Raw genomic sequence first — 13,606 nt, 5'->3', positions numbered from 1 at the left:
TCAGACACAAAATAACAAATATAATCTCACTGATATGAAGTAATTATATTAAGCAAACTCACAGAGGTAAAACCTAGAATATAGGTTACCACGGGATAGACTGGGGGTAGAGAATGGGGAGCTGATGCTTAATTTGTACAGAATTTCTATTTAGCTTGATTAGAAATGTTTGGAAATGGATGGTGATGATGGCATATTACTGTGAGTATAATTTACAGGCCTGAACGATGTATGTGAATGTGATTAAAAAGCTAAGTTTTAGGTTGTATATGTTACTAGAATGAAAGTTAGAAGATAAAACATGGGACTGTATAACACAGCGAACTCTGGTGTGGACGATGGACTGGGGTTAATATCACAAATATAAGAAGAATGTTTTTTTGCAAATTATAACAAATATATTGATATATACAAGTTGTTAGTAATATGATGCTAATAAGGTGGTATGTGGGGAAAAATACACCTAAAGTAAACTCCAGATTATAATTAATAGCAATATGTCTTTAAGATTTTTTTAATTTTTTGTTTATTTCTCTCCCCATCTGCCTCCCCCCCGCCATTGTATGCTCTCTGTGTCCATTCATTGTGTGTTCTTCTGTGTCTATTTGCATACTTGTCTGCGGCACCAGGAAACTGTGTTGCTTTTTTGGTTGCATCATCTTGCTGTGTCAGCTCTCCATGTGTGCAGCGCCACTCCTGGGTAGGCTGCGCTTTTTTTTGCATGGGGTGTCTCTCCTTGCCTGGCGCACTCCTTGTGTGTGGGGCTCCCCTCTGCAGGGGACACCCCTGTGTGGCACGGCACTCCTTGCATGAGGCAGCACTGCACGTAGGCCAGCTCACCACATGGGTCAGGAGGCCCTGGGTATTGAACCTTGCACCCTCCATGTGGTAGGCAGACGCTCTGTCAGTTGAGCCACAACCACTTCCCAATAGTAATATTTTAATATTCTTTCATCAATTTTAACAAAGGTATCACATTAATGCAAAGTGTCAACAGTGGAAAGGTATACAGGAACACTGTATTTTTTACATGACTTTTCTGTAAACCTAAAAGTTCTAATAATAGTTTTAGAAACATTATGCTAAATGAAAGAGACCAGACATAAACTACTGCATACTGTTTGACTGCATTTATATAAAATGTAAATATAAATAAATCTATAGAGACAGAAACAGATTAGTGGTTATATAGGGATGGGGAAGGATAGAGGGATTGAGCAGTCACTGCTAAGAGGTATGGGATTTTTCCTTTTGGGAGTAATGAAAATGTTCTAAAATTGATTGTGGTGATAAATGCACAACTCTGTGAATATACTAAAAGCCAGTGATTATACACTTTGAATGGATTTTTTTAAAGGTTTTATTTCTCCTCACCCTCCTTCCTCCTGCCCTGCTGTTTTTTGCTGTCTGTGTTGTCTTCTCTTCTCATTTTCTCTCTTTTAGGATTCACTGGGATTTGATCCTGGAGACCTCTGATGAGGAGAGAGGTTCCCTGTCAATTGCGTCACCTCACTTCCTGGTTTCTGCTGCTCTTTACCTTCACTCTCCCCTTATCTCTCTTCTGATGCGTCATCATCTTGCTGCATGACTCACTTGCATGGGGCACTGGCTCACCACGTGGGCACTCATGTGGGCACTGGCTCACCACACAGGCACTCATATGGGGACTGGCTTGCCACACACACAGGCTTTTTCTTCTTCTTTTTCACCAGGAGGCCCCAGGAAAGGAACCCAGGTCCCCCCTTATGGTAGCCGGAAGCTCTATCACTTGAGCCACATCCGCTTCCCTGAATGGATTTGATGGTATGTGACTATATCTCAATAAAACGGCTTTAAAAAAAAAAAAAAAAAAGCAACTGAAAGCATTATTAATTGCAAAGACACTTTAGGGAAAAAATTAAAAGTACAATTCCAAGGAAACTCTGTTATTAAACACAGAACAACATTTAAATATATATTATTTAAGTAATTTAAGTAATAAGATTATACTAAATCCTGAAAAAAGCTTTATAATGAAGATTTCCAGACTTAATTAGATTCATTCTTCACTTATAAATCAAGTACATAGAATCAATGGATTTTCTTTCTGTAAGTTTTTACAAAGGGTTTTACATAAAAGGACTACTCAAAGGATACAACTCAAGACATGGAAGTATTCATTAACTGAACAAATACCTTAAAGAGTGATGCAAATTTTTAAACTCCTGCTCTTCAAAAGACACTTAAGAAAATTAAAGGACAAGCAACAAACTTTGAGAAAATACCTGATAAAGATTTATACCTAGAAATTAAAAAAAAAAAAACCTTTCACTTCAATAATAAGATACCAAACAATCCAACTTTAAAAGAGCAAAAACTTGATCAGATACTTTACAAAAGATATACAAATGGCCACTAAGCACATGAAAAGGTGCTCAAAGTCATTAGTCTACAGGAAAATGCAAATTGAAACCACACTGAGACTACCCACTAGGATGGCTTAAAAAACAAATGAAATAAACTAAAATCAATATTGACATATCAAGTACAGACAAGGATGTAGAACAACTGGAACTCACATACATTGCTAGCAAAAATGCAAAATGGTATAGCCAGTTTGGAAAAAAAGTTTAGCAGTTTACTACAAAGTTAATCAGATACATATCCTATGCCCTAACAATTCTTCAACTAAGTATTTATCCAGGAGAAACAAAAACATATGATCGCACAGATCTATATGCAAATGTTGATAGCATTTTTCAATAACATCCCCAAACAGGAAACTCAAATGTCCACCAACTGGTAAGTGGATAAACAAATTGCACGCTATTCAGCAATAAAAAGGAGGAGCTACTGATACACACAACATGTATAAATCTCAAAAGCATTATGCTAAGTGAAAAAAGCCAGGTATTTTAAAAACTGTGTAATTCCACTTACATGACAGTCTAGAAAAGACAAAATCAAATGGACAGAAAACAGAACACTGGTTGCCAGAAGCTAGGGAGGAAATAGGCTCCAAAGGAGCATGAGGGAACTTTTTAGAGGGCTAGAAATGTTCTATATCTATATCTTGATTTTGGTGATGGGAACAATGTATTTATCAAAACTTATCTAACCATTCATTTAAGAAAATACATTTTAATGTGTGTAAATGTACCTCAATAAACATACCTAAAGAAAAATTATCCGAAGTAAAAAGAGTGATGCATTTCACTATTAAAAGTATACAATTTATACAAGTTTCTGTATTTTGTTACTTAAATAACCTTTCTCTTCCCTGCTGTGGGTGGGGAGTAGTAATGGTAGTCTAGGAGTGAGGAGAGGGAGGGTCTCTGAACTCCAGCGAACTAAGGTGGGGAGTCCATGTAATGGCGGAACAGCCAGGCACCATGAGTCAGAGGCCAGGCAAGGAGGAGGGTATCAACACAGAGATGCAACCTAGAATGGGGCATTAGAGAGCAAATGGAATGGGGAGAATGGGATGTCTCTACAGGCAGGCAGTCCACTCAGAGCCTGAGTGGGTTGGGAAGTATGTCCACATACAATAGGGAGACCAACATGGGGGGTCAAAAGACAAAACATAATGGGAGGACATCGCTGTGCTGGGACACCCTGGGATGGGTAAAGAGGAGAGTGGAGCAAGGGGACAGAATGAGGAATCTGATCCTCATCAAGGCAATGGAGAACATTCAGGGAGAAGTGGAAGTGGTGGTAGAGATGAAAGATAGGTTAAACAGAGAGAAACTGAACAAATAAGTAAATATATTAAAGATCTTGGAAACCAGATTTCTCACTGTCAGAGAAAAGCATTACAAATATGAAAAGGGAACAGAATGAAACCTGGAATGTTGGATTGAAGTTAAAAGTACCAATGTGAACTCATGCTGTTCAATATACATATAAAAAAAATAAATATAGCTATAAACATGTATATATGTGTGTAGCTGTGTGTATATTTGTGTATATAAACATATATTCCTCAGCTCTGTCCACTGAGAGCCACCCGAGAGCAGTGACAACCCAACGGCAATGAAAACACCTCGCACGGAGATCTGAGCTTCTAAATGTAATTCTTCAATAACAACAAAAAAGCCAGGCCTCCTGGAGAAATGGCTGATTCAAGGGTCAAGTCAGGAAAAGTACAAGATAATCCCAGGACACTTTCTTGTGCCAAGAAGTAAAGACATGCTCAAAGAATGATGGGGTCATGTCATAAGGACACAAGCCAGCTTGAATGGGCTCTTTCTGGCCAAATCCTGAACAGTTTGAACATCAAAATAAAGAGTAACAATATAATCCACAGAAAACCATAAATCCATATAAACAAAGAAATACAAATATAAGTTTGATAGGGAATAAGATATTAACAGTTTCAAAATACTCCTCACAAAAACTGTTAATTACCTATGAAATAGTAACTTTACTGTGAAGAAGTCTAGCAGACACCATTTAATAATATTAAGTAATCAAAGTGAAAATCACCAATAAGACAAACTGAATTGTGCACCACCTGATAGGATACAATGAGAACACAATATCATGTCTGTGTTATTCTTGCCCAAGTGTATAACCTGTATCTAATCATGAAGGAACAAACAATCCCAAATTGAGGGGTATTCTACAAAATGCCTATAATCTTTAAAAGCATCAAGGTCATGAAAGTCAAGAAAAGATAAAGGAACTGTTCCAGATTGAAGCAAACTAGAGACATAACAAATAAACACAATACATAATTCTAACTTGGACACTACTGCAACTCAAGAGATTAATGGCACAATCAACAAAATTTGAACAGGCCGACAGTTAGATGGACAAATATATCAGTGTTAATTTCCTGATTTTGATGATTGCATAGTGATTATGTAGAATACCCTAATTTGTAGAAAATAAGCACGAAAGCATTCTGGGGTGACAGAGCACTGGGTCAGCAATTTCTTAAATAGTTCAGAGAAAACATTTTTCTTTGTCCTATACTTGCAACTTTTCTGCAAGTGTGTGACAGTTTTAAAAAATTTTTAGAGTGGAAAAAAACAATGTAGCTAAAAACTAAAATAGCTAAAAACAAACTGTGGTTGTCCGCACTGTTAATCTTAGTAGAAAAGAGACACCATACTTTGAAAAATTACTAAGTACTATGAAGTTTTGGAACCAGTAGATACTTTATATATAGCCCAAACTCTTTTACTAACAGCTGACCTCAATCAGGTCAGGAGTGGTCAAAGATGAAAAAATATAAAAGGTTCCCAGTAAAGGAAGTTATTAAGGAGAGGAATAGTAAAGGCAGTGGACCAAGACTGAATAGAAGAATGGTATTATGATGCCACCAAAGGCAGTCATCATCAGCAAAACACAACCTCAGCAACTCCTCTGAAAAATGAAGGGATTGTATAGCTGAGATCTAAAATTCCTTGCAAATGTGGGACTAGGGTTTTCTACGAAATGGTAGTGCTTCCCCCGCTCAATTTCTTACATTATGCTTAGCTACACAGTATTGCAAAGGAATACAAATATAAAAATAAACGTGTATAAACTCTTAATTCTCTTAAATTGTGTTAGCCCATCAATTAAAGCACAAAATTCAACGCATTTGCCAAATTGTTACTTATGAAGAAAATTTTGTGACACTGCTCTAGGAATGAAAAGAACAATTAAAAAAGCACAGTAAAGTGAAACAGGATCACCTTCAGCGGTCAGCTGAAGATAATGTTCCGATTCATTCTAAAATAAGCATCCCATTTGTCCGGAAAGAACCGTGTACATTTCCTAGAAAAAATTAAAAGTGCAAGGCTCCTTTCCCCTTCCCCATCACCGAGTTCACTGGGGCAATTACTAGGCCCCAACAGGGAAGGGGTGAGGTAGCGCTGGACTCTCAGCACTTCCTTCTGGAGAGGACAGCCTGCGTCACTCGTTTCTCAGGATGTAGGGCAGAAACTGATCCCCGAGAACTTCACACAGTTGGCTCCCGCCCTCCCAGCCCCGCGGTGCCGGGCCCAGTCCCGCCGTCTCCAGGGAGCTGCCGCGGATGCCCGGAGCCGCGGCTCCCAGCCCGGCCGCCGCGCGGGCGCGGCCTCTCCCCTCCCCCTCCCAGCGCGCCGGTCTCTCACGCCCCCCGCGAGGCTCAGCCCCGCCAGCAAGGCCGGACGCTAACCGCGCGCTCCGCCGCCGCGCCGCCCGGCCCTACCGGACGTCCAACCCCGCCGAGGCCACTGGACGGCAGCCGGGGGGCGGGGAGGCCCGGGGGCGGCGCCCGTCCCACACCCTTACCTGGCTTCTCGTGGTCGTAGCCGACCACGATGAAGTAGTCGGCCAGCCGGGCCATGGCCGCCGCCGCCGCGCCCGGGACGCCGGTCCCCGTCGCCGCCCTCGCCGCCGCCGCCGGGGAGGGCTCAGCATTTTCCCTGCAGCAACAGTAGCGACCGCGGCGGCACTTCAGCCATGTTTGACAACCGCGGTGCGCTCTGCGCCTGCGCCGGTCCTCGCGCCCGCTCCTCCCCTGCCCCCACCCGCGCGGGCTCGGTAGCCTCGAGGCGCGGCGCGAACCCACCCCCACCCTCAGCACGAGAATTTGGGGAGTAGGCGGCGGGAGTATTCCTGACACGCGCTGCCACCGCAGCTGCTGGAGGTGGTTCACTTGGAGCCTGGCTGCTGCTTCGTGGCCCCCGCGTCCTCTCCCCTGTTTTTCTTAAAGCAGGGGGTCCTTCTTTCCTCCCCCGTTCTGTGTTTTGGACTTGGGAAGAAAAGACGGGAGGGGATAAGGGTCACTTGGAAAGTTTGCTGCTTTCCCTCCCCACAAAAAGACAAGATTCTCCCGCCCTCGGTTGGAAGCATGGAATTTGCACGGCCAGGGCTTTTGCTGCACGTTTCCTGTTTATATTGTGCGAATGGGAATTTTAGGAACATGCCACCAAGCAGGCGGGGGAGGGAGAGGCTTTTGCGCAATCCTCAGAGATGCCGTGAGCTTCAGTGCTGGGGGGGCCGGGGGCGGTCGCCCTGGGCTTCCACTGAGCTTTGCGGCATCCCCGGGCTCCTCCTCAGCCGAGCTGGTCCGACGGGGGCCGAGGGAGGAGGTTTGCCTGTCCCTGGGAGCCCGCCCGCCTCGGCGTCCCCAGGCCACTAGCAGCCAGCGTAGATGGTGCCTTCCAACTTCCCATCCTAAACGCGCAATAAAATGAATTGATTATTGCTAACATGTGGTCTGGGAGGTTACCCAGGTCGCGTGCTTTTTTGCTGTACCTCTTAATGATCATTCGTGTTTGGCTGGAGCAACAAACAGAAGAGCTTGCTTCGCCACGTGTTAGCAGATCATGAGTAGAATTTGTTACAAATAAGTGGTAGTCTGAAGTTGTGGAAATCTCCATGGTTTGCAAATGTAGTCATATTCGTGGTTGCTTATCACTACTCACTATTAATTGAGGGCTTGACCCTTAACTTTTACGTTAAGAGCTCTTAGGAAAGTGCCTGATACAAAGTAAGCGCTTAACAAATATTTGTAATGAATGACCAATTTCCTCCAACTACCAGCAGAAAGCTGGAATGGTCTGAACTCTGAACTACCAATCCAGAGAGTTGCCTTCTCTGCTCCAGAAGGTTTACTATAATTGATCATTTCTTCTTTCTCTGACACTTCATTCATTTACACATTGAGAGGGTTGGGCTGCACTAGATGAACTGCAACTCCCTGAAAGGAACTCTAGGAATACTTTTGTAAATTGCTAATGCTCAAACTGAATCAGCCCAGTTGCAGGGGTGGAGGGAAGATAACCGAATGATCTTGAAAATAATTAACTTGAAAAAGCCGCCTCATACCCCATGTAGAAATCCTCTCTATAACTTCCATTCAACTTGTTCAGTTTCAGTAAAGAGTAACCTTGCTTCCTTGGGAGGCAGCCCATTCCACTGTTTATTATCTCTTTGTGAGAAAGTTCTTAATTAATATGTCAGAGCTGTCCTGCAACTTCCCCTAATTCTGCTCTCTGGAACTACCCAGGAAAAAAAAATTTTTTTTTGTATGATAGTTCTTCGGATTTTAAAGACAACTATCATATTCCTTCCCCATTTTAGTTTATTATTGAGGTGAAATTCACATATCATAAAATTAACCATTTTAAAGTGTATAGTTCAATGTTATTTAATACATTGACAAATATTTTATGTAGCCACTACTTCTATCTAGTTCCAAAATTTTTCATCACCCCAAAAGAAAACCCTCTGAACCCATTAAACAGTCTTTCCCTATTCCCCTCTCTTCCTAGTCCTTGGCAACTGTCTGTTTACTTTGTCTCTAGATGTACATATTCTGGATATTTCCAATAAATTGAATCATAAAATATGTAGCTCTGCATCTGACACTTAATTTAGCATAATATTTTCAAGATTAATCCATATTTTAGTGAGTATCATTCCTTTTTATGGCTCAGTAATAATTTTGTTCATCTACTATATTTTGCTCATTCATCAGTTGATGGACTTTTGGGTTGTTTGCACTTCTTGACTACTACTGTGAGTAGTGCTGCTACAAACATTCATTTGTAGGTATTTATTTGAATACCTATTTTCAATTCTTTGGGCTCTCTACCCAAGAGTGGAATTGACAGGTCACATGGTATTTCTATGTTTAACTTTATGAGTAACCACCAAACATTTCCTGCAGGGCCTGCACTGTTTTATGTTCCCACCAGCAATGTGTGAGAGTTCCAATTTCTCTACATCCTCACCAACATTTGTTATTGCCTGTTTTTTTTTTTTTTAATTATAGCCATCTGGGGATTGTGAAGTAGTATCTCATTGTGGTTTTGATTTGCATTTCCCTAATGGCTAAAGACTTTTAGAATCTTTTCATGTACTTGTTGGCCATTTGGAGAAATGTCTATTCAAGTTCTTGGCCCATTTTTTAGTTTGGTTGTTTGTCTTTTCTTTGTTTAGTTATAAGTGTTCTTTATGTATTCTGAATACTAGACCCTTAGATGTATGATTTGGAAATATGGTCTTCCATTGTCTAGGTTGTCTTTTTACTTTTTTGATAATGTTCTTTGATGTACAAAAGTTTTTAATTTTGTTAAAGACCAATTTATCTATTTTTTTCTTTCGTTGCTTATGATTTTGGTGTCATATCTAAGAATGCATTGCCAGAGTCAAGTACATGAAGATTTACCCCTATGTTTTCTTCTTAGAGTTTCATGGTTTTATTTCATTGATCCATTTGAATTGATTTTTGTATATTGTATGAAGTAGGGGTCCCATTTTATTTTTTAAATGTGTTGGGTTTGGTTTTATTAGCAAGTGTTGATTTAAATTATCTTAACATTTTAATTTATTTTTTTTTGCAATTCAAAACTTAGTGGTTTTCAAGCCTATAATCAAAATGCTGTCTTTTAGGCATATTCCATCTGTCAGGTCATAGATAGGCTGCCAGTCCTTTTGCAAATGGGTGTTTGTAGCTTAGGGATTTCAACAAACATAGACATATCCTGGTGCTGTGTGTTTGTACACACACGTGAACATATTTGGCATACACTGAAGCTGTGCTTTGCTTCTCAGCCAACAGCCTCCAGGTTGCTGAAACTGATAAGCACTGACAAAGTGGCCTGATTACTGATGTTGGCTGAAGCCCAGACCACCCCCTGAGATAACCAACATTACCTTTCACCAAAGAGTGAGGGAATAAAGCAAGCCCAGATTTGTTTTATTCAAGGCTGGCAAGAGCAGAAAGAGGGGACGACTATGCAACACAATGGTGATGTACACAGCAGATGCCTTTCTTTTCTGCTTTAGAAGACAAAACGGAGTTGATTACCAGGGAGAAAGGCTTATCAGCCCGTTGCTCCTGCAGCAGGCTATTGTGGGGTGAGGTTGATCTGTACAATCATTTCAAGTGCTTCCTGTGGTTACCCACTACAGTTCAGAGAGGAGATTTGAGAGTTAGATTTGACCAAATGTTTGCAGGCAGGGCTAGTGCTTCTTCAGATTCTCTACCAAACCAAAACAAAGGAGACTAACCAGCTGTGGTGGAAAATTCCCTGATCCACTCCATCCACTCTGTTGCCAAAGCAAGAAAGGTAATGATTATTACTCTTGACACATGCCCTCTCTTGGTCCCACATTCATAGCTCAGTCTTGTTGATTCTACTTCTTAAACATGCCCACTTCTCTCCACCTTCACTGTTACCACACTAGTCTATGCCACTATCACTTTTCACCTTTACTATTGCAATAACTTCCTAACTGGTCCCCTGCTTCGTTGGTAGTTCCAGACTTTCTTTATAGGTAGAACTTTAGGATGGTAATCTGATGAAACAGTGAGCTATTGGCCCTATATTAAACTTGTACAGCAAACACAGTTTCTATCTCGAGTGTACATTTGGGGTGCAGGGAGGAGACTTGGGGGTGACTGGAGAAAGTTTACTGCTGTTGTTTTCATGTGTGTCATGAGATAAGTGATTGACTTTTTTTTTTAAGATTGATTGATTGATTTCTCCCCCTTCCCCCCCTCCCCCCCTTGTCTGCTCTCTGTGTCCATTTGCTGTGTGTTCTTCTGTGACTGCTGCTATCCTTATCAGTGGCATGGGAATCTGTGTTTCTTTTTCTTGTATCATCTTGTGTCAGCTCTCCATGTGCAGTGCCATTCTTGGGTAGGCTACACTTTCTTTCACGCTGGGCAGCTAGCTCTCCTTGCAGGGAGCACTCCTTGCACATTGCGGTGCCCCTACGTGACAGGGCACTCCTTGCACACATCAGCACTGCGTGTGGGCCAACTCCACACGGGTCAAGGAAACTGGGGTTTGAACTGTGGACCTCCCGTGTTGTAGACGGATGCCCTATCCATTGGGCCAACTCTGCTTCCCTGATTCTTGATATTCATTTGAAGTACCCTCTCACAATAAAAGCTACAATATAAATAGGTGCTGTGATATTTTTCAGGCTGCTTTTACTTAGATTATATGTTTATTTGGTGAAGAGGACAGGTTACATAATTTATGGATCCCAATGCTAAGTGTAGGACTCCCTTTTCAAAAATTATTGAGAATTTCAAAACAGCAAGAGCAAAGTATTAAAATGTGGGGTTTTGGGAATGCAGGCCCTGGGCAACTGAATAGGTTGCAAGTCCATAAAGCTAGCTTTGTTAGTGCAGCTTAAGGTAGAATGTGTGTGTGTATGTTGGGGGGGCGGCGGGGCAGAGGGGAGGACAGAGAGAATAATGGAGACTATGGGGGAACTTGACCCTCTCCAATCTCTCCAGGGTGCCCCCACTGCTCTGTTACCTTTTTACTTCTGTCTAATCCATCTACCACATTCAATAGCCAAAATGATCTTTTAAATAAATGTATTTCAGATTATGTGGCTCCCATCTTCAAACTTGTCAACAATGTTCCATGTTACCATGAATAAACTGCAATATCCTTAACATGGCCCAAAGGGTCCTCCTTACACTGACTGCTGATGATCTCTTTAATCTCATTTCATGCCCCTCCTCTCCATCACTCAATACATTCGAGCTCCAACTAGAGTAGCCTATTTTTATTTTCTCTAATAAACCAATTTCTTTCCCAGCTCTGAGCCTTTGCACACACAGTTTCCTCCCTTTGGAACATGAGGACCCTCTAGTCTTCCTTTTCCTTCAAAACATTTATCACAATTTATAAGCATGTATTTATTCCTATGAGGATTTGTTTATGTCAGCCTACCCCACTAGGCTGTAAGCTCCTTGAAGGAAAGAATGACATCTGCATTGATGATTATTATAGTTAGAACCTAGCACAGTGCTGGGCACATAATACATGCTCAGTAAATATTTGTTGAAGGAATGAATGAACTTTTTTTTGAGGTCCTGGTTAGGTTCTGGTGCTTCCTAAAGAAGAGGAGCAAGACAGCGCTAGCACAACTGGCTGGTGCAGTGAGATGACGCAACGAAAAGACACAAGGAGGAAAACACAATGAAAGACACAGCAAAGCAGGAAGAGGAGGTGGCTCAAGCAATTAGGTGCTGCCCTCCCACATGGGCGGTCCTGGGTTTGATTCTGGTGCCCCTGAGCACACAACTGACAGACACAGCAAGTGCAAACAACAGTGGAGGCAGGTGGGGATAAATATAGAAACTGTTTTTATTCTGTGCCAGAGTTTTTAACCCCCTGAAATTGTTTACCTATTTTTATATTTAAATTGGCTTATTTACATGTTCATTTTTCTGGAAAGGATCTATAAAAATATAGACAAGTCAGGGATCCCCCAAAAAAGTCTCCAAGCCTTGTACCCTGCTTTACTTCTCCCTGTGATTGATTGACCAAATTTGCAAGGCTGAGTGTATCCTTTCTCTAGATCACTTTCTATTATGACTCTGGGATGTTCCTTGAGTCTTGTTTTCAAATGAACTTTGTAAGTAAGTCCTCAGCTTAACAGGGCATTTTGAACTATATGGATCAAAATGCATCATGAAATTTCCTTTTTGATAAAAGAGGTATCTGAGATAATCATGCAATGTGCTTAGTCATTCTCATTGTACTATTCTTATTAATATCAGTATGATTTATTGTTTATCATTACTTTTCTGAATGACCTGTGTGGCTGGTCACACTGGCTCTTGGGACTGTGCTTCCAGTGTTAGTTGAAAAACCACCACATTTTTTTTCAACTCCAGACATTACTAAGGATAAAGCTTCAATTTACTGCTAAAAATAATTCAACTGGAATGTGAAAAAGAAATTGAGACACTATTATGTAACAAGCCTTTAGCATATTTATACTTATGTGCGTATATATGACACCAGGATGCACACATTTATTACAGTGCCTTGGGAGTTTATGTATGTAGGATCTGACCTCTTAAAATTCTTCCACACTCAAAAAAAGTGGATTTTCATTGACCAGTATTTCTTTTCTTTTTTCCTTTTCTTTTTCTTTTCTTGCCAGTGACATTTTAAAGATGTCTCTTCTTTTATTCCTTTCTTCCTTCCTCCTCCTGTCCATGCTCAATATAAGGCTGCAATAACTGCAACTTGGATGGAAGAAACTGCACGTTAAAGCAACAACAGCAGAACTCCCGCCGTGATGATGTTTAGTGCTAGATCTGACCATTGAACCTGAAGGGCATTCTAGTGAGTTGCTTTGTCTTTAACGATGATTAAACAAACAAGCACGAGATTCCACAGGAGAAAAACAGAACCCAAGATTTGTCAAATTCTTTATTTTTTTAGCCTTAAACCCCACGTCACTTTGGGGATCAGTCTCGCCCCTGTAGCGCGCGCACACTGAAGATAAAGGGGTTTAGCAAAATCCTCAGCGTTACCAAACCAGAACTTTATTTAGAGACAATTGACAGAGTTCTCAAGTGTCAGATTGTTAAGTGCCGAGCGACAAGGCGCACCTGTGCTGATAAGGTACGTGCCAAGGCGGCTCTAAGGTGGGAATTCATTCTGGCATCGCCGCGGCGCTGCTGGCGTAGGCACTGGAGCTGGGTATAGCAGAGCAGAATCTCCCCTCCTGGGGTCTCTTTCCTTGTTGAAGCGCACGAGGCTCAAAGCGACGTTTGCGCCAAAAGCACACGCTCCAACAACCAGAACTGAGAGCTTGGTTTCCCGCGTGGAATCCGGGGCTTTCCTGAAGGACTCAGCAGAAGAGGTACCAAGGAGCA

At 41.6% G+C, this 13,606-nt stretch overlaps 1 protein-coding gene across 4 annotated transcripts in view; it reads right to left on the bottom strand.

Moving 5' to 3' along the window:
- Positions 1–6,444, bottom strand: part of SBF2 (SET binding factor 2) — a 685,940-nt gene extending 679,496 nt beyond the window's left edge. For 2 of the 4 annotated variants that reach the window (XM_058305757.2, XM_058305758.1), the window contains exon 1: positions 6,247–6,444. In XM_058305757.2, coding sequence (XP_058161740.1) covers positions 6,247–6,301 — 55 coding nt within the window. In that variant the 5' untranslated portion in view covers positions 6,302–6,444. The remainder of the gene's footprint in view (positions 1–6,246) is intronic. The other 2 variants (XM_058305761.1, XM_058305759.2) reach the window with 2 other exon arrangements.
- Between the last annotated feature and the right edge of the window lie 7,162 nt (positions 6,445–13,606).

The sequence above is a fragment of the Dasypus novemcinctus genome, chromosome 10 (assembly GCF_030445035.2).
Source record: "Dasypus novemcinctus isolate mDasNov1 chromosome 10, mDasNov1.1.hap2, whole genome shotgun sequence".
Classification (NCBI taxonomy): domain Eukaryota; kingdom Metazoa; phylum Chordata; class Mammalia; order Cingulata; family Dasypodidae; genus Dasypus; species Dasypus novemcinctus.
Note: the sequence above shows the minus strand (reverse complement) of the source record. Positions and strands in the feature narration are given on the sequence as shown.